The 23,793-nt window shown below is 33.8% G+C and overlaps 1 protein-coding gene across 1 annotated transcript in view; it reads left to right on the forward strand.

Moving 5' to 3' along the window:
- The window catches only part of VPS13C (vacuolar protein sorting 13 homolog C), a 194,867-nt gene that overhangs the window by 148,280 nt on the left and 22,794 nt on the right, over window positions 1-23,793 (forward strand). The window contains 10 exon segments of the mRNA XM_017869045.1: window positions 7,955-8,190; window positions 14,130-14,271; window positions 15,577-15,717; window positions 17,614-17,727; window positions 19,567-19,706; window positions 21,250-21,331; window positions 22,466-22,579; window positions 23,375-23,386; window positions 23,388-23,423; window positions 23,425-23,452. Of these exon segments, the coding sequence (XP_017724534.1) occupies window positions 7,955-8,190; window positions 14,130-14,271; window positions 15,577-15,717; window positions 17,614-17,727; window positions 19,567-19,706; window positions 21,250-21,331; window positions 22,466-22,579; window positions 23,375-23,386; window positions 23,388-23,423; window positions 23,425-23,452 (1,045 nt within the window).

Genomic DNA, 23,793 nt, shown 5'->3' on the forward strand with positions numbered 1-23,793 from the left:
GCATGGATTTATTTCCGGGTTGTCTATTCTGTTCCATTGGTCTGTTTTTATGCCACTACCAAAATGTTTTGGTTACTATAACTTTGGTATATTTTGAAGTCAGTTAGTGTGGTATGTCCAGCTTTATTCTTTTTGCTCAGGATTACTTTGGCTATTCAGGTTCCATATGAATTTTAGGTTTTCTCTGTTTATGTAAAGAATATCATTGGTATTTTGATAGGGATTGCATTGGTCTTGTAGATCGCTTTGGGTAGTAGAGACATTTTAACAATATTAAATTCTTTTAAACCATGAATAAGGGATATCTCTTCATTTTTTGGTGTCTTATTTTATTTTTTTCATTAGTGTTTCATAGCTTTGTACATTTTGGTCAAATATTATTCCTAGGTATTTTATATATTTTTCGTAGCTATTGTAAATGGTATTGCTTTCTTGATTTCTTTTCTAGTTTGTTTGTTGTTGGCATAAAGCTATGCAATTGGTTTTTTTTTTTTTTTTTTTTTTTTGGGAGACAGGGTCTGTCTCTGTCACCTGGGCTGGGCTTCAATATCCTGATTTCCTTTCATTGGGATATATACCAAGCAATGGAATTGCTGGATTGTAGTTCTATTTTTAGTTTCAGTGGTGTGATCATGGTTCACTCCAGTCTCAACCTCCCAGGCTCAAGTAATTCTCCCACCTCAGTCTCTCGAATATGAGGGACTACAGTTGTGCACCATCAAACCTAGCTTTTTTTTTTTTTTTCTGTAGAGATGGAGTTTTGCCATGTTGCCAAGGCTGGCCCCAAATTCCTGAGGTCAAGCGATCCACCTGCCTGGACCTCTGAAAGTGCTGCGATTACAGGCATGAGCCTCTGTGCCCAGCCATTTGATTTTTATATACTGATTTTGTATCCTGAAACTTTACCAAATTTATCTATTTGGTTAGGTTTTGTTTTGTTTTTCTTTTTTTTTTTTTAATGTGTGTGGAGTCTTTAGGTTTTTCTAAATATAATATGTTGTTTGTGAGTAAGGATAATTTGACTTTTTTTTTTTCCCCAAATTTGGATGCCTTTTTTTTCTTTCTCTTGCCGAAGGGCTTTGACTAGGACTTCACTATGTGAAATAAAAATGGTGAAAGTGGGCATCCTTGTGTTGTTCTAGATCTTAGAGGAATGGCTTTCAAATTTTCCCTCTTCAGTATGATGTTAGCTGTGGGTTTTTTTTTTTTTTTTTTTTTTTTTTTTTTGAGACGGAGTCTGGCTCTGTCGCCCAGGCTGGAGTGCGGTGGCCGGATCTCAGCTCACTGCAAGCTCCGCCTCCCAGGTTCACGCCATTCTCCTGCCTCCGCCTCCCAAGTAGCTGGGACTACAGGCGTCCGCCTCGTCGCCCGGCTAGTTTTTTGTATTCTTTAGTAGAGACGGGGTTTCACCGTATTAGCCAGGATGGTCTCGATCTCCTGACCTTGTGATCCACCCGTCTCGGCCTCCCAAAGTGCTGGGATTACAGGCTTGAGCCACCGAGCCCGGCCAGCTGTGGGTTTGTTTTATATAGCCTTTATCATTTTGAGATATGTTCCTTCTGTACCTAGTTTGTTGAGAGCTTTTCTCATGAAGCAGTATCAGTTTTTTTTCAAATGCTTTTTTAGCATCTGTTGAAATGATCACGTGGTTTTTGTCTTTGATTCTGTTAATGTCATGTATCATGTTAGTTTGCATGTGTTGAACTATCCTTGCATCCCTAGGATGAATCTCACTTGATAATAGTGATGGATCTTTTTAATGTGTTATTGCATTCTGTTTGCTAGTATTTTGTTGAAGATTGTAGTTGTTGTTATATCTTTGTCTGGTTTTAGTAATAGGTTAACGCTGGCCTTGTACAATCAGTTCAGAAGTATTCCCTGCTCTTCAGTTTTTTTTTTTTTTTTTTTTTTTGAAGAGTTTGAGTAGAATGGTTATTAGTTCATTTTTTTTAAGTGTTTGGTAGAATTCAGCAGTGAAGCCATCAGGTCCTTGGCTTTTCTTTGAGGGAAGACTTTTTATTATTGCTTTGATCTTGTTACTTGTTATTGGTCTGCTCAGGCTTTGTGTTTCTTTTAAAATAATTTTTAAAAATTGACACATAATAATTGTACATACTTATGGGGTACATAATGATATTGTGATATATCTGTAATGTATAGTGATTAGATCAGGGTAGTTAACATATTCATATCTCAAACATTTATCATTTCTTTGTGTTGGGAACATTCAGCATCCTTTTTCTACTAGCTATATGAAACTATGTAATAATATTGTTAACTATAATCATCCTACAATGCTGTAGAACACTAGAACTGATTCCTCCTATCTTGCTGTAATTTTGTATCCTTTAAGAAATCTTGGCCAGGCGCGGTGGCTCAAGCCTGTAATCCCAGCACTTTGGGAGGCCGAGACGGGCGGATCACGAGGTCAGGAGATCGAGACCATCCTGGCTAACACGGTGAAACCCCGTCTCTACTAAAATACAAAACTCCGCCTCAAAAAAAAAAAAAAAAAAAAGAAAGAAATCTTTCCCTATCCCCACTTCTCCCTATCCTTCCCAGCCTCTAGTATCTGCTGTTCTAATTTTTACTTCTATGAGACCAACTGTTTTTTAGCTACCACATATGAGTGAGAACATGCAGTGTTTAACTTTCTGTTCCTGGCTTATTTCACTTAACATGATGTCATCCAGTTAGGTTTTCTGTTTCTTCAGGGTTCATTATTAGTAGACTGTATGTGTCCAGAAATTTATCTCTGTCTTCTCTGTTTTCCAATTTGTTGGCAGATAGTTGTTCAAAATAGTCTCCAATGATCCTTTTGTATTTCCTTGGTATCAGTTGTTATGTCTCCTTATTCATGCCTGATTTTATTTATTTGAGGTCTTCTCTTTTTTTGTAGTCTAAAAGTTTGTCTATTTTATCTTTTCAAAAAACTTTTTGTTTCTTTGATCTTTTGTGTTTTTTAGTCTCAGTATTATTTATTTCTGCTCTGATCTTTATTATTTTTTCCTTCTACTAATTTTGGTTTTGGTTTATTCTTTTCTAGATTCTTAAGGTATATTGATAGGCTGTTTATTTGAAATCTTTCTACTTTTTTGATGTAGGCATTTATTGCTGTAAAATTCCTTCTTCATGCTGCTTTTGCTGTATCCTATAGATTTTGATATGTTGTGTTTCCATTTTCATTTGGTTTAAGAAAATTTTATATTTCCTTCTTGATTTCTTAATTGACTTATTGTTCAGGAATATATTATTTAATTTCTATGTGTTTTTATACTTTACAACTTCCTCTTGTTATTGATTTCCAGTTTTATTCCATTATGGACAGAAAAGATACTTGATATAATTTCAACTTTTTTGAATTTTTTGAGACTTGTTTTGTGGCCTACCATATGGTCCGTGTGCTGATAAGAAAATTGTATATTCTGCAGCAGTTGGATGAAATGTTTGGTATATGTCTGTTACGTCCATTTGGTCTAAAGTGTAGTTTAACTCCAGTGTTTCTTTGTTGATTTTCTGTCTGGATGATCTCTCTATTACTGAGAGTGGGGGTGTTGAAGTCCCCTATTAATATTGTATCTCTTCCTTTAGATCTGTTATTATTTTCTTTATATATTTGGCTGCCCTGATGTTGGGTACATATATTTACAACTGTTATATCCTCTTGCTGAATTGACCTCTTTATCATTATGTAGTGACTTTGTCTCTTTTTACAATCTTAGCCTTGAAATCCTTTTTATCTGATATAAGTATAGCTACTCCTACTCTTTTTTTCTTGATTTCCATTTGTGTGGAATATCTTTTTCTATCCCTTCACTTTCAACTTATGTGTGTCTTTATAGGTGAAGTGTGTTTCTGGTAGACAACATATAGTTGTGCCCTATTTTTTTTATTTACACAGCCACTCCATTTCTATTAATTGAAGAATTTAGTCTATTTACATTCATTGTTATTATTGATAACTAAGGACGTACTACTGCCATTTTGTTATAGGATTTCTGTTTTTTGTTTGTTTGTTTTTTGTTTTGAGACAGAGTCTCGCTCTGTTGCCCAGGCTGGAGTGCAGTGGTGCAATCTCAGCTCACTATAACCTCCACCTGCTTGGTTCAAGCAATTCCCCTGCCTCAGCCTTCCCTAGTAGCTGGGATTACAGGTGCACACCACCACACCTGGCTAATTTTTTTGTATTTTTAGTAGAGACAGGGTTTTGCCATGTTGGCCAGACTGGTCTCAAACTCCTGACCTCAGGCAATCCGTCCACCTCAGCCTCCCAAGGTGCTAGGATTACAGGCATGAGCCACTGCTCCCAGCCTTTCTGATTCTTTTATAATGCCTCTCTTTCTTTCTTCTTTTCTTACTGTCTTCCTTAACGGTTAAGTGGTTTTTCTCTGACAGTATGTTTTTAGTTCATTGCTTTGTATTTTTTGTGTATTTATTATAGGTTTTTGCTTTGTGGTTACTATGAGGCTTACAAAAAACATAGTCACAATACATTATTTTAAACAAATGACAACGTGACTTTGATCAGAAAGGAAAACAAGGAAACCAAAAGGAAAACTAAAACGCTACACTTTTAAGTCCATCCCCCATACATCTTGATATTCTGTTGTCTCAATTTATATCTTTTTTATATTAAGAGGTTGCTGTAATTATTATTCTTGATACATTTGTCTTTTAGTCTTCATACTAGATATATGAGTGGATTATACACCACAATTATGGTGTTAGATTATTCTGAATTTGTGTGCTTAGTTTTATCAGTGAGTTTTATGCCTCCAATTTTTTTTTTCATTTTAACATCATTTTCTTTCATATTGAAGAACTCCTTTTATCATTTTTAGTAGGATGGGTCTGGATGTAATGAATTCCTTCAGCTTCTGTTTGATAAAAACTTTATCTCTCTGTCATGTTTGAAACATAGCTTTTTTGGATACAATATTCTTCATTTGCAGGGTTTTTCTTCCCCTTCAACACTTTGAATGTGTGGTCCCACTGCCTCCTGCAGGGCGTGGTTTCCTGAGAGGTCAGTTGCCAGAAAAATTGCAGCTTCTTTATATATTATTTGCTTCTTTTCTTTTGTCACTTTTAGGGTCCTGTCTTGGTCACAGGTCTTTTAGAGTTTGATTATTATATGCCTTAGGGTAGTCTTATTTGGATTGAATCTGTTTGGTGATCTATGACCTTTACTTGTATATTTCTATCTTTCTCCAATAGGGAAAGTTTTTTCTTATAAATTCTTTAATTAACTTTCTACCCCTTGCTCTTTCTCACCTGTCTCTTGACCACCAGTGACTCTTAGATTTGCTCTTTTGAGGTTATTCTCTATATTTTGCAGGCATTCTTTGCTCTTTTTTATTCTGTTTTCTCCTCTGTATATTTTCCAATAGCCTGTCTTGGAGCTAACTGATTCCTTCCTCTATTTGACCCAGTCTGCTGTTGAGAGCCTGTAATACATTTTTCAGTTCAGCAAATTTATTTAGTCTTTCCAGCATTTCTGTTTAATTTTATTATTTCAATCTGTTTCAGTTTCTCTGATAAATTTCTTAATTGTTTTTCTGTGTTGTCTTGGAAGTTGCTGACTTTCCTAGAATTGCTACTTTGAATTCTTGATCTGAGAACTCACACGTGGCTGTCTTATCAGTTTGTCACTGGCACTTTGCTTTGTCTGTTTGGGGAGGCCATGGTTCCCTGCTTGTTCTTTCTTTTTGTGGATACGCGTCTATGGCTTTACACTGAAGGATTATTTATTTATTCCAGTGTTTGTTCTCTGGCTTGTTTTGGTCTTTCTAGAGTATGTTTGCTTAGAGGTCCTTTGCAGTTGCCTATGGGTCTCCTTTATCCTAGATCACTGCTTCCTATTATTAGCACTAGATGGTGGCATAAGTCCTGGTTTGCTTCAGTTCTCAGAAACATTTGGCAGTACTGTCTCTAGTGGTGGGGAGGGGGTTGCATCTCAAAGGGGATATCCCAGCTATATAGGAAGGCTGCCCAGTGGTTCCTCCTCAGAAGATTTATGGACTGTGCCTCCCACAATGTTGTGCTGCTGAACAGCCACTCTGAATAGGCATCTCCTTTGGCTGAAATAAAGAGCAGAAATTCTTGGGCTGGAGTTTTTAATCCTGCTTCCCATCTTTGCCTGTAGCTTCCACTGGGGGTTTTTCTTCCTAAGGCACTTGTGATGCTTCCCATGGGCTGAGTCAGGAGTGGTTTTCCTGCAAGAAAACCCAAGATGTGGGAAAGCTGGCTTTCTGCTTTGATCTCACTTTATCCAGTGTAGAAATTGTGAGCCAAAGAGGAATTTCCTGCATGCAGTGCCAAGCAGATTTGGGGAGAGGCATTGTAGGTAGAGAAATTCATTTCTCTTACCATCTGCGTGGAGCCTTTCTCTTCTCTGTGGCTCCAGGAATTGTGTCAGCCTCAGGTTCAAGTTCTGGGATATTGCTGGTGATAATCTTGGCACTAGAAGTTTATGTTTGGTTTTCTGTGATAAAGAGTGAAGCCACATTGCTTCTACTCTTCCATTTTGGAGGTATCACCCTCTGTTGATTTTAATTTCTGACCATTTCAAAGCAAAATTATTAAATAGATAATGATAATGTGACAAAGAAGGAGTGATAGCCATAAACCTTCATGCAATGAATAGTATTGCATCAACATGTAAAACTTAAAATGCTAGAAATTAACTGAAACACTATCACCTGGGGATATTTTATTGTACTTCACTTAATTTTTAACACAAGAAATAGATGAAAACCCAGAGTCAAATAATATTGGAAGAATAACTGTGAACTAAGATACATAGCACATTTTGTAGTTTACAGATATAGAATTCACCTTCTTAATAGGTATGTTTGAAAATTTGATCTCTTGTTAGAATAAAAAAACTGGGCAGGCTTCTTTGATTGTATAATATACCTTGAAAGTATTAGTAAATTTTGAACGTTAGTGACGCTCAACTGTTCTTATGCTCGTGGTAACTTCAGTTGTTTTTGTTTTTTGTTTTCTCCCCTGGAAAGCATGGAATGGAAAGTACATAGTAGGTACTTGTACTGCTTATTGAAATGAGCTGTTCTATTTTCATTAAACCTAGAAGGAAGTGGAATTTATTATTTTAACCTCTGAAAACACTGACCAAATCAAGCCTTATATTTTTAAGTGCTACATACATTTTAAGTGCGTCACCAGTGTGATTCACATAAATATTTCCTATGTTATAGATCATGAAAACATAAAAATAAGCTAGGCTGGTTTTGTCTGAGGTTACATTTCTTTTTTTCTTTTCTTTTTTTTTTTTTTTTGAGACATAGTGTTGCTCCCGTCGTCCAGGCTGGAGTGCAGTAACGCTATCTCAGCTTACTGTAACCTCTGCCTCCTGAGTTCAAGCAGTTCTCCTGCCTCAGCCTCCTGAGTAGCCGGGATTACAGGCGCCCGCCACCATGCCTGGCTAATTTTGTATTTTATTAGAGATGGGGTTTCACCATGTTGGCCAGGCTGGTCTCGAACTCCTGACCTCAGGTGATCCACCCGCTTCAGCCTCCCAAATTGCTGGGATTATAGGCGTGAGCCACCACACCTGGCCTAAGGTTACATTTCTGATAAAACTTCTGAACCATTCTGTTCTCCAGCTTGGAGACAAATAATCATCTTACTGCATTGGTGCCACCAAAGTATCCTCTTGAAAATCCTGCTCTGTGCCCTTTCAGCACTCAATTGGTAATTCACACTAAGGTATTAAAAAACTACGTACTATTAGTCTTAGTTTTTGAAAATAATTCGTGAGTATATTTTAAAATAGATTATAACTTAATTTAATTTATGTCATTTTGATGGTTAGAATTTTCAATTTTAGTAGTGCTTCTTAAACTTTTCAATCTTTCTCAGTTATTATAGTTCAATTTTATATAATAAAAAGTTACTATGTGTGGGTTTAATGAAAAGTCTTTCTTTTTCCCAGGATGAATGTGGACAGTTTCCATATGATGCAAACATCCAGATACACTGGGTATCATTTCTAGATGGGCGCCAGAGAGTTTTGCTTTTCACCGATGATGTTGCCTTGGTTTCCAAAGCACTACAGGCAGAAGAAATGGAACAGGCTGATTATGAAATAAACTTGTCTCTCCACAGTCTTGGGCTTTCACTGGTTAACAATGAAAGCAAGCAGGAAGTTTCATATATTGGGATAACCAGGTATGCAAGAAGGAAAATAAGACATCCTAAACCTTTAAAAGGCATTGAGTTGATAATAGCCCATTTGAGGAAAGTAAAAAGATACCTGGTTTGACTTTCGTATGCTGTATATTTATTCAGTAAAACTTACTGAATAATTCTTTGAACTGTTTGTTGAAAAGCCCCGAGGATATAAAGATGAGTAAGATGCTGTCTTTGTCTTCACAATACTCATTGTCAGTTGGTGGGGAAAAAAGTGGTTTGTTTCTTTCCTTGTCCTTGTGTGTGTGTGTGTGTTTAATGAGTCGCAAAAATAGAAAAGGAAAGGATGTACAAAGAAGGATGTACGTGTGCAATGGAAATACAGAGGTATAAGTGACTAGTTTGTGCAGTAGAGGTTGGAGAAACTGTCAAGAGTCAGAGGAAACAGAAACAAATTGAAAACAAGGTTCAGAGAGGAGGCAGTATTTGATATGAGTACATAATCTTTAATGGGTGGCCATTTAGAATTTTGTAATAGTTATGGGACCAGTTATTTTCTGTAGTTCTATTTAAATCTGTGTAAGAAAAATATTAGAATATTTAGTTGATTTTAAAAATCACACTGAATTTGGTAAAAGGCTTATTCTTTTTTGGAGGCTGATGGGTGGAATGGTTGACGTGATACCAAATATAACCACGATAGGATCTATCAATAAGCACGTTTGGGGAAAGAAAAGCAAATTAAGGAGAAAAGTAAATAGATAATCTATGTAATGAACTTTGCACAACACCTGACAAACTAATGATTATAAACGGTATCATACATACTATTAATATAATGTTAATATATTTATATGCATATAGGCAATGCATTCTTTGTTATATATTTCAGTATTATATGGTATTTTTAAACTAAGTATGGTAATCATTTTTAGTTATATAGGTCCAGTTTTCCGTTTTGTTCTTTGATAAAGCTTTTTACTTTAATATTGTATATGCTGTCCTAGTTTGTCAGGTGCACCTTTATAAGAACATTTAAAAATTTATCTAAAATAACTTCATTACCTTTTTTATGACATGGTACACATTCAGTGAAATCTAGATTTCCAAAGGAACAACAGCAGTTACATAATTTTAAAAAACAGACTTTTTTTTGAGCAGCCTTATGTCTAGAGAAAAACTGTGTAAAATAAAGAGTTTTCATATACCCACACTCTTCTTTCCCCTGTTACTAACATCTTGCAGTAGTGTGGTACATTTGTTACTATTGATGAGCTAATACTGATACTACAGTATTATCTAACTTCATTATTATCTAACTTCTGTATCTAATGTTAAGTATTACTCTTTGTGTTGTACATTCTATGAGTTCTGAAAAATGCATAATAAGCTGTATTCACCATTACAGTATTATATAAGATAGTTTCACTGCCCTAAAAGTCTCTCAGCTTCCTCCTGTTAATCCCTCCATTCCTCTTCTAAACCTTTGGAAACCGCTGATCTTTTTATTGTCTCCAAAGTTTTTCTTTTTTCAGAATTTCATATAGTTGGAATCAAACAGTATGTAACCTATTCAGATTAACTTCTTTCACCTGGCAATATGCTTTTAAGGTTCCTTTGTTTCTTTTCATGGCTTGACAGCTCATTTCTTTTTACTAAATAGTCCATTGTATGAATGGACTATTACTCCAGTTTGTTTATCCATTCAACTATTGAAGGAGATCTTGGTTGCTTCCACATTTTGGCAATTATGAATAAAGCTGTTATAAACATTCATGTGCAAGTTTTTGTGTAGACATATGTTTTTCTCCTCTTTGGAGTAAGTGCCAAGGAATGTGATTGCTGGATCATATGATAAAAGTATGTTTAGTTTTGTAAGAAATATCGAATTATCTTACAAAGTGGCTGCGTCATTTTGCATTCCCACCAGCAATAAATGAGAGTTCCTGTGGCTCCACATCCTTGCCAAAATTTGGTATTGTCAGTGTTTTGGATTTTAGCTATTTTAATAAGGATATATAGTAGTATGTCATTGCTTTACTTTGCAGTTTTCTGATGAGACATGATGTTGAGGATCTGTTCATATGCTTATTTGCCATCTATATATCTTCTTTCCTGAGCCACCTGTTCAAATCTTTTGTCCATTTTAAAATTAGGTTATTTTCTTAATGTTGAGTTTTAAGGGTTCTTTGTTTATTTTGGATACTAATCTTCTATCAGATATGTGTTTTGCAAATACTATTTCCCAGTCTGTGGCTTATCTCTTTATTCTCTTAACTGTTTTTAACAGCAGAAATTTTATATTTTACATCAGACTTATCAATTATTTTCCTTCATGGATTGTGCTTTTGGTGTTGTATATAAGAAGTCTTCACTATACCCAAAGTTACCGAGATTTCCTCCTATTATCTTCTAGGAGTTTTATAATTTTGTGTTTTTTATTTATTTATTTTTATGTATGTATGTATTTATTTGTTTTTGAGACAGAGTATCACTCTATTGCCCAGGCTGGAGTGCAGTGTTGTAATCACCGCTCACTGCAACCTCTGCCAGCTAGGCTCAAGCAGTCCTCCCACCTCAGCCTCCTGAGTAGCTGGGACTACAGGCACGTGCCACCATGCCAGGCTGATATTTTTTATGTCTTTGTGGAGATGGAATTTCACCATGTTGTCTAGGCTGATCTCAAACTTACATTTAAGTCTAATCCAGTTTGAGTTATTTTTTGTGAAAGATGAAAGCTGTGTGTCTAGATTTGCTTTATTGCATATGGATGTCCGGGTGTTCCAACATAATTTGTTGAAAGACTTTGGTAGTTTCCTCATTTAGATCACATACACTTTGTATTAGATTTTGTTTATACCTAAGTGTTTGTTTCTTTGGTGCTAATGTAAATGGTATTCTGTTTTTATTTTAAATTTTAATTGTTTATTGCTGGCATGTAAGAAAGCAGTTGACTTGTATATTAACCTTATATTTTTGCAATGTTGTTATAATTTCTTATTAGTTACCAGAGTTTTTGGGTTGATTCTTTGGGATTTTCTGTTTAGACAGTCATGTCAAATGTGAACATAGGCACTTGATTTCTTCACTCCCAACTTTACTTTCTTGTCTTACCACATCTTGGACTTCAGTACTATGTTAAGGTGGGAATAGTTGAGAGTGGACATACTTGCCTTGTTCCTAATCTTGGTGGGAAAGCATCTGGTTTCTCACTGTGATGTTAGCTATAGGTTTTTTGTAGGTGCTCTTTATCAAGTTGAGGAAGTTCCCCTTTAAGTTGTCTCAGAGTTTTTATCATGAATAATGTTGGATTTATATTGTCTATAGTAGATATTTTATTCAGTGCCTTCATTGACTGGTATCCTCTAAATGCATTTTATAGTTAGAACATTGTTAACACTACCATTGACTAATATAAACAAGCTATGTAAAGTAAAGTATTATAGATTTTAGTATTCTCTAATTCAGGTGCCAGCAAAGTTTGGCCTGTGAGCCAAATCTAATCCAGTGCCTGTTTTTGTACAGCTTTTGACTTAAGAATAATTTGTTTTACATTTGTAAATAGTTGAAAAAAATTAAAAGAAAATAACACATGAAAATTATGAAATTCAGTTTATTTCCCATAAATAATGTTTTGTTGGGACACAGTGATTTCTGTTATTTTGCATGGCTACTCTGACATTGCTACTCAGTGCATTACAAATCACAGCGTGTTTGAGTTCATGCATATTGTTCTACAGCATTTTTTTTTATTACTGATATATATCCATCATACCAAAACAAGAGAAAAGTGGACTTTGAATGTTATTCTTTTAGGGCATAATGAAATGTGGATTATCTTCTTATTTAAAAAAGCATTATTTTACTATGTTATGAAACTACAGCTGTGCTGAAGTAATACAATATATATTGACAATATAGTTTCCAAACTAAGCACTTACCATAACATTTCCAAATCACAGGAAAGCAATGGCCAGAAAAATTAGAAAATTTAAGGCAAAATATATCATCACACAGAATATCTTCACAAATATAAAAAACAATAATGAGGCTGCAAGCAAAGTGAGTTTCTGAGTAACTTATTTGTTAGCCAAGCCAGGAAAGTCTTTTAAGTCTTTTACCAATGGTGAGTTACTTGAATTATGTCTGATTGCAGCAGCTAAAGAAATGTATCCAGAGAAAATGAACTTGTTTAAGGCCATTAGCCTTTCGGTAGGAACAGTTGCTTAAAGAATTGAAGACATTCTGAACAACATCAATAGTCAATTTAAAAAACAAGGCAAATAATATTGAGTGGTTTCCCTTGGCTCTTGATGAGTCAACAGATGTTACCAATACTGTTCAGTTGTATATTTGAGAAGTCAGCACTGAGTTTGAAGTGACTAAAGGATTAACCTCTATAAATAGTTTGCCTAGGACAACTATAAGTGAGAATATTTTCAAACAAGCTGATGAAATACTGATTCAGTATAACCTGAAGATAGATACAACTGATTATGGGAAAATATTTGTGGAACAGAAAAGACTTAGTTGGACAAATTCATAAAGCTGGTGAAAAGGTAAAGCATTTAAAGCCTATTGTATTATTTGTGAGCAGGTACTTAGTAGAAAATATTTCAGTCCACCTTTTGTTATCAAACCATTAGTGTCAAATAGTAAACTTTATTAAGTCTTGTGGACTTAACTATCATCAGTTCTGTGAATTTTTGCCGGAACTAGAATCTGAATGTTCTAACTTGGGTTACCACATAGCAGTTTGATGGGTTAGCAGCAGTAACTTTTTATTGTACTCTTTGAGTTCTGGGCCAGGATTAAAATTTTTTTGAACAAAAAGAACCACCCTCAACCACTATTATTAAACACCAATAATAGTGGCTTTGGAAATTAATTTTTGTTGCAGAATTAATGATACAATAATAGTGGCTTTGGAAATTAGTTTTTGTTGCATAATTGCAGAACTGATGATTTTTTAAATGAATTTCAAGCTAAAATTGGAAGACAGTGCTTATGTGAAAAATTTATACTACAGTATAGTCAATTTTGAAGACAACTAATGTTTGAATCTCAAGTAATATCAAGATATTCCATGTACTTCCTGTGCTGTCCAAAGTTAAAACATGAAGCAAAATCTCCACTTCCGCATATATTTGGAGAGGATATATTTTATGGCCTGCAACTCCAGTTCCAGCAACATTTTTTCTGACCTCAATGCAGGTGTAAGGAAATTTCCTCATTTCACAATTCGTTTGTGCAATTGAGGAGCTTCTACCTAACTTTAAATTGGAAGTGATTGACCTGTAATGTATTAATATACTAAAAGGCAAATATCAAGAGAATAATTTAATAGAATTTTATAAATGCCTTCCAAGTGATATATATGCTCAAGGAAAATAAATTCTCATTGATCAATGTCAGTATTTGGCAGCACCTATCTGTGTGAAATGGTATTTTTAAAGATGCTCATTACAGATTACCATTAATAGATGAACATTTGCGATAGATTTTGGTAATAAATAACACTAAGTGACATGCTACTTTCACAAAAGAAGTTTATTTTTTCATTAATAGACTTGTTTTTAAGAATTGCTCTTAATTATTTTATATTCTAAATTTCATCAATTAAAAATTTATGGGAGTTTTTTCTCTCTTTTGTATCTAAGTTGCCTATCTAATAACTTGAATTTTGTCTCAGTCCAGAAAACCTAAAATATTTACTATTTAATATATGGCCCTCTGCAGAAAAAGTTTGCCAGTCCCTTAATTGATTGATGTCAACATTGATAGAAAAAGTTATTTTCTTGCCTGCCTCTTTTATTTTTGTACTCTTGCAACACAGGTATAGTTCGTTACTTTAAGAAGTTCCTTATACCAATGTAATTTTCATAGGAAAATAATAGTTACAATAATCTGGAGTTGCATAAAGTTCCACAGATCTAAATACATATTGCTAATTTAATTTTTTTGTGTGAATTATTCAGTTCTGGTGTTGTTTGGGAGATGAAACCAAAACGGAAATGGAAGCCATTTAGTCAAAAGCAGATAATCTTATTGGAACAATCCTATCAGAAACATCAAATATCAAGAGACCATGGCTGGATTAAGCTAGATAATAATTTTGAGGTATACCAAAATTCTTTTGTTTTGATTTTTATATGTGTATTTTCCTGGTGGTGGTAGTAAGTAAAATTGTAGTGCCCAAGTAAAGACGTGTGCAAAAATGAACTTATTAGTAGATAAACTTTCATTTCTTAATAGGATTGGTGTGACTGATACACATAAGTATATTTTTAATTAAAACATATTGTTGTTTAATCATATACTGTGAAACAGGATTTAAATCGGTGTTTTAATAATTTTATTGCATTTTTATATTTTTATAATTCTATTAACTAATCAGATAGTCTTATGGAACTTGTTTTCAGAATTATTAGGAAGAAGATTGCTTCATTGAAATTTTTTTTTATATTTTGAATGACACCAATACATATTGCTAAATAAAGACTGTGTAAAATTACATGTTTCATTGAGGAAATTACAAAAACCTGCTCAAGTAAATTCAATAAATGTGAGTGATTGTTGGACATGAGTAGGCATTCACAAATAAAGATGCACTCCACCTGGGCCCTTACACAGTTAAAACTAAAAGTCACCTATGCTCCAGGAAGGCTGAAGAAGCTTGACTGCAATTTCCAGCTTGCTCTGGTTTAATCATGCAGTTTGGTCACTCTTTGTCATTGTTGTCTGATGGTTTGGGTAGCACTGTCACCAGTTACATTCCCCACCACCCCCATCAATTTTGGCCATACTTAAATGATAAAAAATATATAATTAGTGTCAGACATGACTAAGCTATCAATTATTGGTTGCAAAACAGATTTGTTTAGAATTATCTTGGGGCCAGGTGCAGTGGCTCACACCTGTAATCCCAGTACTTTAGGAGGCTGAGGCAGGAGGATCACTTGAGGCCAGGAGTTTGATACTTGCCTGGGCAACATAGTAAGACCTTGTCTCTACACAAAAAAGATAATAAAATTAAAATTAGCTGGGCATGGTGTCACATCTGTAGTCTCAGCTGCTTGGGAGGCTGAGGCAGGAGGATCACTTGAAGCCAGGAGGTTGAGGCTGCAGTGAGCTGTGATTTTGCCACTGCACTTGTGACAGCAAGACCTCGTTTCAAGAAAAAAAAAAAAGAAAAAGAATTATCTGGAACTATTCATTATTTGAAGAAATTTTCTTTTACATAAAGCATGTTTTGTAAACTATAGTTTCTATACTTGAAAAGTTTCACAATTGTTGTCTTGTTAAGATCTGTTGGTGAGACACAAAGATAAAGATTTTTTTCAATTTGATCAATAAACATATTTAAAATAGAATAGCTACTGTGCTAATATCAGCTCATCACAAAACCATGTGCTTTTTGTCCAGGTCAATTGTGATAAAGATCCAATGGAAATGCGCCTCCCTATTCGTTGCCCTATTAAACGAGACTTTTTATCAGGAATTCAGATTGAATTTAAGCAATCTTCTCACCAGAGAAGTTTAAGGGCCAGGTTGTACTGGCTTCAGGTAACGTTGTCATCCTCAAATAAGTATTTATCATCACTTTGGGAATCTTGGGAATGAAATTTCTTTTTTACAACTTTATAGTTTACATGGTAATTGGTATCTTTTCTTTGTATGTTTTTTCCCCTTCTTCCACATATCCTGTTTATTCAACATCTTACATATAAACTTCGTTACTGTTAAGACTAATTTTGATCAATTAGCCTGCAAAAGGGTTTTCTTGCACTGAGATTGTTATTTTTAAATGTTCCTTTGAATTTGTCATGGGACCCCATATAAGATTTTCCTTTGTCATTCTTCAGGGCAGAGAGCAGAACTTTGCTGGAGGTTCCTTTTGGATGCTTGCTTGCTCCCTCCCAGCATCCCTCCCTTCCTTCCTTCCTTTTAGCTGTTAAGTACTGTTTAACCTACTTTCATTCTTTTCTTTTTACCTTATTCCCTAATTTCATATTCAGTTTCCACTTATATTTTATTTAAACTGTAGAGAATTGAAATCTTGCGGGATCCATAGATACAAGTATTTTCATTAATGATGTACATATTGCACACTGTTAATACAATTATGAGAGTATTTATATAGTCCTTTATTTTTAAAGCTTACCCTTGTGAAGTATATAACGTTTACAGTTTAAAATGAAACTCTAATTACCACCAGTATATACACGAGACACTAGGACACTTAATTACTGATGAAGTGGGCCTCTTCTATAACGTTATCTTTGAAACTAAAAGTTTAAATTATTTGAATCTTGTAGTTTGGTTTTCTTTCTTTCAGGTTGATAGTCAGTGGCCAGGTGCAATGTTCCTGTTTATTTCATCCTGTTGCCCCTCCAAAATCTATGCTTTAGATTCAGGTAAAAAGAAATAAGTTGTGGACACTAGATATAACTGTATTTTAAAAGTTAAAGGGTAGGCATTAGTTTGGACCTAGGTATACAGAAGCCATTTTTTTTTTCATGTGTTACTTCTTCCTCTAGAGCCCAAGCCTTCATTGATGTGAGTGTCATCACAAGATTTAATGAGTACAGTAAAAGTCTACAGTTCAGTAAGTAAAGATTTCTTGCTGTTTCTCTAAAGGAATTTAAAATGAGAAATCTACTCTGAAAATAAATCTCACTCTTTGTTGAAAGTGGACTTTTCATGTAAAAGTGTTTTCCAACTGAACCTTTTAATTCACTTTTGGTCAAGTAATCTTTTATGCTCAACTTATTTTAGTAGTTAGGTCTCTACATATTTTAAAGTGTAGAATTTCTGTGCGAAGTATCTTATTCTTAACTCCCCAATTAGAATATAAAATAGTAAGGAAAATCTAAAGTGATATGTATTTGTGAGCTGTGTTCTTTTAAGTAATCGCTGTGAACTTTAAAAATTGGATCATACAGCACATGATTCTAGTTGTATTTGGTTTCATTCTGTGACGTTGATGGAATGTAGCATTTTGGGACTGTAAGTGCTAAGTGTTAATGCAGGCAATATTACCTGAGTTGAAGCTTTCACTCCACGTGAAAAAGGTCTCAATCTGAGAAGACTTTGGATCTATTAACCATAATTTTTAGGAGATGAAGGGAACAAGGGATATAACTGTGGCTTTTCACTAATCAAAGTTTTAACATCAAAATTAAAAGATTTGTAGAAATCCTTTTCCATCTTAAATTTTTTTTCCTTAGTATTTTATGGTCCGCATTTCAGGAAATGCCTTTAAAAAGTGATCAGGGTTGGTTTTCTAGGAGCTGTTATTGTACTGTTACCCAATCAACAGATCCTGAAGCGAAAGAGACGGGTAAAAGATTTTCCATTCTTGGGAAAATATAAAATTAAAAAAATTTAAATCAGCCTTTTTTGAGCTAACTTAATAGAGAAAAAAATAAAATAGTAATTCTTGATTTTATTTTTTTTCAGACAAAGTTAATCCAACAAGATATTGATGCTCTAAATGCAGAATTAATGGAGACTTCAATGACTGATATGTCAATTCTTAGTTTCTTTGAACATTTCCATATTTCTCCTGTGAAGGTTTGTTGTAATTATTGATTTGAAAACTTAGTGAAGTTATTGTAGAACTTTTTAAAGGGTCTGTGGACCATCGTAGATTTTAATTTGTTGCATCATGTATTTGGTGGGAATTTTATTTGATTAATCGAAATAATTAAGACAATTCTCTGTAACATATGCACAGCCATAATTCCACAGAGAAACCACCAGAGCATGTTTCCAGTCTTGAATTAATAACCCCCTTATTCAAAGAAGAAGCTGACAAAGGCATTTTTTAATTAAGCGTAGAAGTGCTTGCCAACGTTTAATGTTTTGGTTGCACTTTGTAACTACTATCACTGTCTAAACAGAGAGCTATAATAGGTGCCGTAACCAGAATGCAAAAACGCTGAAGTAGGTACTATACTGTTGATGTGGTGTTTTCCCCCCTTCCAAAATTTGATTGTAACTAAGGGAGTGGAAAATTGGATACCTTTCATTTGCCTGATTTTGTACTTTATGAACTCATTTCTTTTTTCCCTTTTGTTGTTCTTTTTAGCTTTTATAGGAGAAGGTGACTGCTTAGTAAATTCACAAATGCTATCAACCATAATGCTCTAAACTTGTGTAATGGGCCAGATTTATAATTAAGTAACTCTTTAAAATATTGATGATCCTTTACATTCTCAAAAACTGTTTACAGCACATTACTTTCAATTGCATTTACCGGTTCTTCAGCTAAATGAATGGATTTCTAAAATGAAATTATTATTTTAAATTGGTATATCAGTTTGGTGATATCAGACATTGATAGTGTCAGGTTTAAAATTGATAATGTTTTATGTGATAGGTAATATACCATTTCTTTTTCACTTTTAAGTGAAAATCAGTTATTTGTGGGATTGAATCACACCTGAAACAAATATTTACTGAATGCTTATTATGAAAGTTGCTGTGGAGGTATAAAATAGCTTCATGGATATTGTATTCTAGAGGGATATTAATGATTGATAATTTACCTATTTGTGTTCTTAGGCACAGTGGGAATTGAGCCATGAAGTCTAATGGTAAAGATTATGAACAACAATTATTTTCATAGCCCATAGTGACGATGCCCTAGGGAAAGGCTGGATCACTGTTTACCCGTGGTTACCTTTCCTGGATCCCAACACTCCCAGACTCTTCATGTGGGCAGACGGTCACATGAAAGAAAAAAACAACCACAGGCTTTCCTGGCCTTGCCCCAAGTCCACTTTACTTGAGCTCTATATTAGTTAGTTAATATGGCTAGGAAATGACAAAATGAGAAAGGAAATTCATCTACTTTACACATGTTGAATTACTTTTTGCCTGTATCTTCTTGTGCTGTTGCACTAATGATGGTTCAGTACGAAGTAGCAGCTAAATGAGGATCTGAAATCTCATGTTTAAATACTAAGTTGGAGGGTCTGTGGAAGCTGAAAACCTTATTATACTTTTAAAAACTTAACAACTTGCTAACTTACCTTAATTGTCATGTTATTGTTATTATCTGTTTTGACTGGCAGATTACTTGTGTGCCAGTTGACATGTTTTTCTTCTTAAAATGATTATGACATTTTTGTAAAGTGTGTTGGTCTCCTTCATATGAATACAATAGCATTTATATACATTGCAAAATTAGAACTCTATTTTGGATCAGACTAATTTGTATTTTTTTAAAAAGCAAAGAGAATCAAGTGTAAGTGGGTTGTTCTGCTATAATGTATAGTATCAAATAATAGCTTTCACTAGGACTCTAATCGAAAGACTTTTTTTGGTTTGTTTCTGGACTACCTGGATCCTAAATATGTAAAATTTTCACTTTTAGCTTTCATTTATTGAACATTATTTTTCTTTTAGTTGCATTTGAGTTTGTCTTTGGGTTCCGGAGGTGAAGGATCAGACAAAGAAAAACAGGAAATGTTTGCAGTTCAGTCTGTCAACTTGCTGTTGAAAAGCATAGGTGCTACTCTGACTGATGTGGATGACCTTATATTCAAGTAAGACTTCTGTTAGAGTACATTGGGAAGCAGGTGTACCAAGGTCATGTTTCTGGAGATTAATTCTCTCCACTTGTGCGATGTTAGCTTAGGAAAAGGATAACTTTACTACTTACATTTGGAGAATTTGGTCCATTTGTGATTCTACTCTTTAGGAATGCTTATTGTATTCATAATGATAAGGTGAAGAGTCTTGTTTTCTTTGATTACTCATATCTGGATAATACGTGGATATAGAAAATAATTGAATTTTTAAGTCATATATTGTAAATTGACCATTTTTAAAACATGTTATATTCAGAGATACGTAATGCTAGATATGTATACATTAAATAAATTGTTATTGAATTTTGCAGTTCAACAATGGTATTGGAACAAGTAATTATCTGGGTGAAAAAAAAATCCCTGTAGATCATTTTTACCTTACATGTACACTACTAAATTTCACAGAAAACGAATGATAAAATATAAAACCTAAACTGAAAAGACAAAAAAAAAAAAAGAAAAAAAAAGACATCTCTGAATAGAGGATGTCTTTCTAAGTTTAAAAGCAATGGAAAATAAAAGATATATTTAACCACATAAAATCAAATACTTTTCAACAAAATCAGTGAAAATAATTAAAACAAAAGACTGGGAAAATATAATGACAGAGAAAGGACTATTATCTTAATATTAAACATTGATAAGAAAAACCTAGATTCTAATGGTATAGTGGCCAGAGAACAATAGGAGAAATTAGCAAAAGGGAAAACACAATGATGGCATCATTATTTATCAAAGAATACATGCAAATTAAAGCAACTTATCAAAGATTTTAAAATATGAGCGATTCTATTTTAAAATCCTATTTAATACTAGTCGGGGTGGTTCTAAGAAATAGGCACTTTTTAAATACTGTTGGTGTAAGTGGAAAACTACATTTGTTAGGAGCCTTAAATGTTTTGTTGCTTTTCACTCAGTAATTCTCTTTTTGGAAATTCTTTCCAAAAAGTAATCTAATCTTGAAGTTCAACCAAATAGTTATATTCAACATACACATGGCATCATTAATTATTTTACCAAAAATTGGAAATGTCTGACAGTGGAAGAATTGCTTGTTATGACACTGCCACATGGTAACATGTTATGCTTCTGTTTAAAATGTTTATGTAGAGTTTTAAATAACATAAAAGAAATACTTCTCCACAATTTTGAGTGTAAACAGGGCATACAAAATGTTTTAAACATTTTATCATTGCATATAAAAGAAAGAATTCAAAGTGGGAAATAAGAAAATAAACCTTTAAAATCCACTATGCGGTGGGACGATGGTTGACTTTTAAAGAATCTCCTCACTCTTTATGCATATATGAAAACTTGTGCACTGTTTTATAATAATTTAGTAACCATTATTAAGACAATCATAAATGGTTATGTGGTAAATGTACAAAGTAAATTGTGAAAGAATAGGCTATGATTAGCATTAGCTGTCATTCAAATTTTAAGTCCCCCTTTTTTTTTCATATAAGTATCTTTGAATCTTTCCTTTTTCTCCTCCCAGGCTTGCTTATTATGAAATTCGATACCAATTTTACAAGAGAGATCAGCTTATGTGGAGTGTTGTTAGGCATTACAGTGAACAGGTAATTTCCTATCAGTATTTCATAAGGAATATACTTCATAAAATATCATTGCATGTGACTGTATAGTATGCAGTAATGTTTATATAATTTACCTCAGTTTGAAATCTCCTTATTTAGTGGTTTTCTTCAATGATTAATTTCTATTTCTTTAGTTCTACCCCTCTTTATACACCTTTTGAAAATTTTCCTCCAGTTCCTTTTTTGACTTTGCAATTATACTTTTACCACTTTGGGAAAGAATAGTGACTTTATGGTCATTACACTTGATTTCTTCAGTGATTATAGTTTCTGAATATAATCTAGTGAATTGCAAGCAGAATTCTAAGCCCGTTTCCTCCCTGTGCCTCAGTTACTCTGTGGTTCAAGTATGTATGCATAGAGACAGTCAGTAGTTGTTGCAGGTCAGTTTGGTACAATTGCTATACCATGGAACTGCAGGGTGACGTTTCCTTTCCTTCCACTGCTGGAATGTTCTTTCTCCTGTGACATATACAGACATTATGAAAGTTACATGTTAAAATGAGGGTATGTTTTCCCTTATTTTTTGTTTTGGTTAATTATTTTCCATCTAATTTATTAATAATAATGATGGTAAAGTAATAATAAAAACAACTAACAGTTACTGAATTATGTATTCATTTAATATGCATACTCACCCATGCAAGGACAGTGTAACTTCCCTTTTAAAAAATTTTAAGTTTTATAGAGACAGGGTGTCACTGTGTTGCCCAGGCTGGTCATTAACTCCTGGCCTCAAGTGATCCTCTCATCTCAGCCTTCCAAAGTGTTGGGATTACAGGCATGAGCCACCACACCCAGCCTAACCTTCCATTTTATAGATTAGAAGACAGGCTGTTAGATACTAAATAACTTGTAGAAGGTCACATAACTGCTACGTGGCAGCCTGTGTGTCAAACCAGTTCTGTTTAATTTAAAAGCTGTTTGTAAAGTATTGGCATAGTGCCTGGAACAGAGTAAAAGATCAATTAGTAGATGTTGTGGTGGTTATTCCCTACAGCTTTCTTTTAACACAAACTTAATTTTATCAGTAAATCTCTTTTTTTTTCTATTTTATTATAATGTTTCTTAAAACAGTTGTGAAGGACTTAATTTAATTTTTTTTTTCTTTTTTAGTTCTTGAAACAGATGTATGTCCTTGTATTGGGGTTAGATGTACTTGGAAACCCATTTGGATTAATTAGAGGTCTGTCTGAAGGAGTTGAAGCTTTATTCTATGAACCCTTCCAGGTATTGACCTCTTACTTATTTTAAGGATAGGTGTAGAAAAATGGATGTTCTCTTTTTTAATAACAGATAGTAATTTGCATTGTAATTGTATCTGGGAATTGAATAATGTTCAAATCACAGAAGTATATCAATTTAATATTTTTATTTAAAGTTACATGAGATAGCACTGGATGATTGTTTAGAATTTAATGAGCACTGCCCACATTTGCCAGGATTTAATGTAGTTGTAAGAATATTTAGAGTGCTGGGTAGATTAAGACTTTCAAGACTGTTCCACCATTGCGGAAGGGACTAATAGGGAACTGAAAGCAAAGTTTGTTTCATATTCAAGCTTTCATCTAACCTATTCCCCTCCATTTAAAGGGTCTAGCAGCCAGCCCAGTGTATGAGGGTTTTAGAAGAATAAAGCAGAGAAAATAAATGGGAGAATAAGACAGTAAAAAAAATCTGTGGACTCTCCTACTCTTATCGTTGCAACTTGTTTTAGCAATCTGATGAAACTTAGTTCTGGGAGGCCAACTTCAAATTGCAATTGAAGCCAGTGGTTTATACCTATCCAATTTTTGACTTAAAGAATTTGCTAAGATCAGGTAGGTTGAAAGTATCTTCAAACACAATAGATATTCTATCCATATTTGGGGTAGAGGTGAAAATTGATTCATCACAGTGTTTATAGATTTTTACGGATTTGGATTCTTCAGGCAAACCCTGAACTACTAAATTAAAAGATCTTAACTATTTAAATTTAAATAATAGATTTTTTTTTTTTTTTTTTTTTTTTTTTTTTTTTGCCAGGGTGCTGTTCAAAGGCCCTGAAGAATTTGCAGAGGGGTTAGTGATTGGAGGTGAGAAGTCTCTTTGGACACACAGTAGGTATGTATCACATATTTGTGATATATGTGTATGTTTTTTAGAAATATGTTGTTATGAAAACAAATGCTTTTATTTAATAAAGGAGGGATCACTTTCTTAATAATCCCTTTTAAAAGACATGTTTCCTTGTTTTTAAATGGAAAATAAGTTAACAGTGGACTGCTGGTTTTTTAATATGTCTTTGTAGTGTTGAATAAATGTACTTTAAATAATTTTATTCCTTTTCTTGTTAGATGGGAAAAATTAATTTCTGCATTTTTTGTATGAGGCAGAATTTTAAGCACCTATTAGTTTAAACCAATTGCGTGCTGTATATTGTGATAATGCTGTTGATATAAACA

Source organism: Rhinopithecus bieti, unplaced genomic scaffold (assembly GCF_001698545.2).
Source record: "Rhinopithecus bieti isolate Rb0 unplaced genomic scaffold, ASM169854v2 scaffold_4908, whole genome shotgun sequence".
Lineage (NCBI taxonomy): Eukaryota > Metazoa > Chordata > Mammalia > Primates > Cercopithecidae > Rhinopithecus > Rhinopithecus bieti.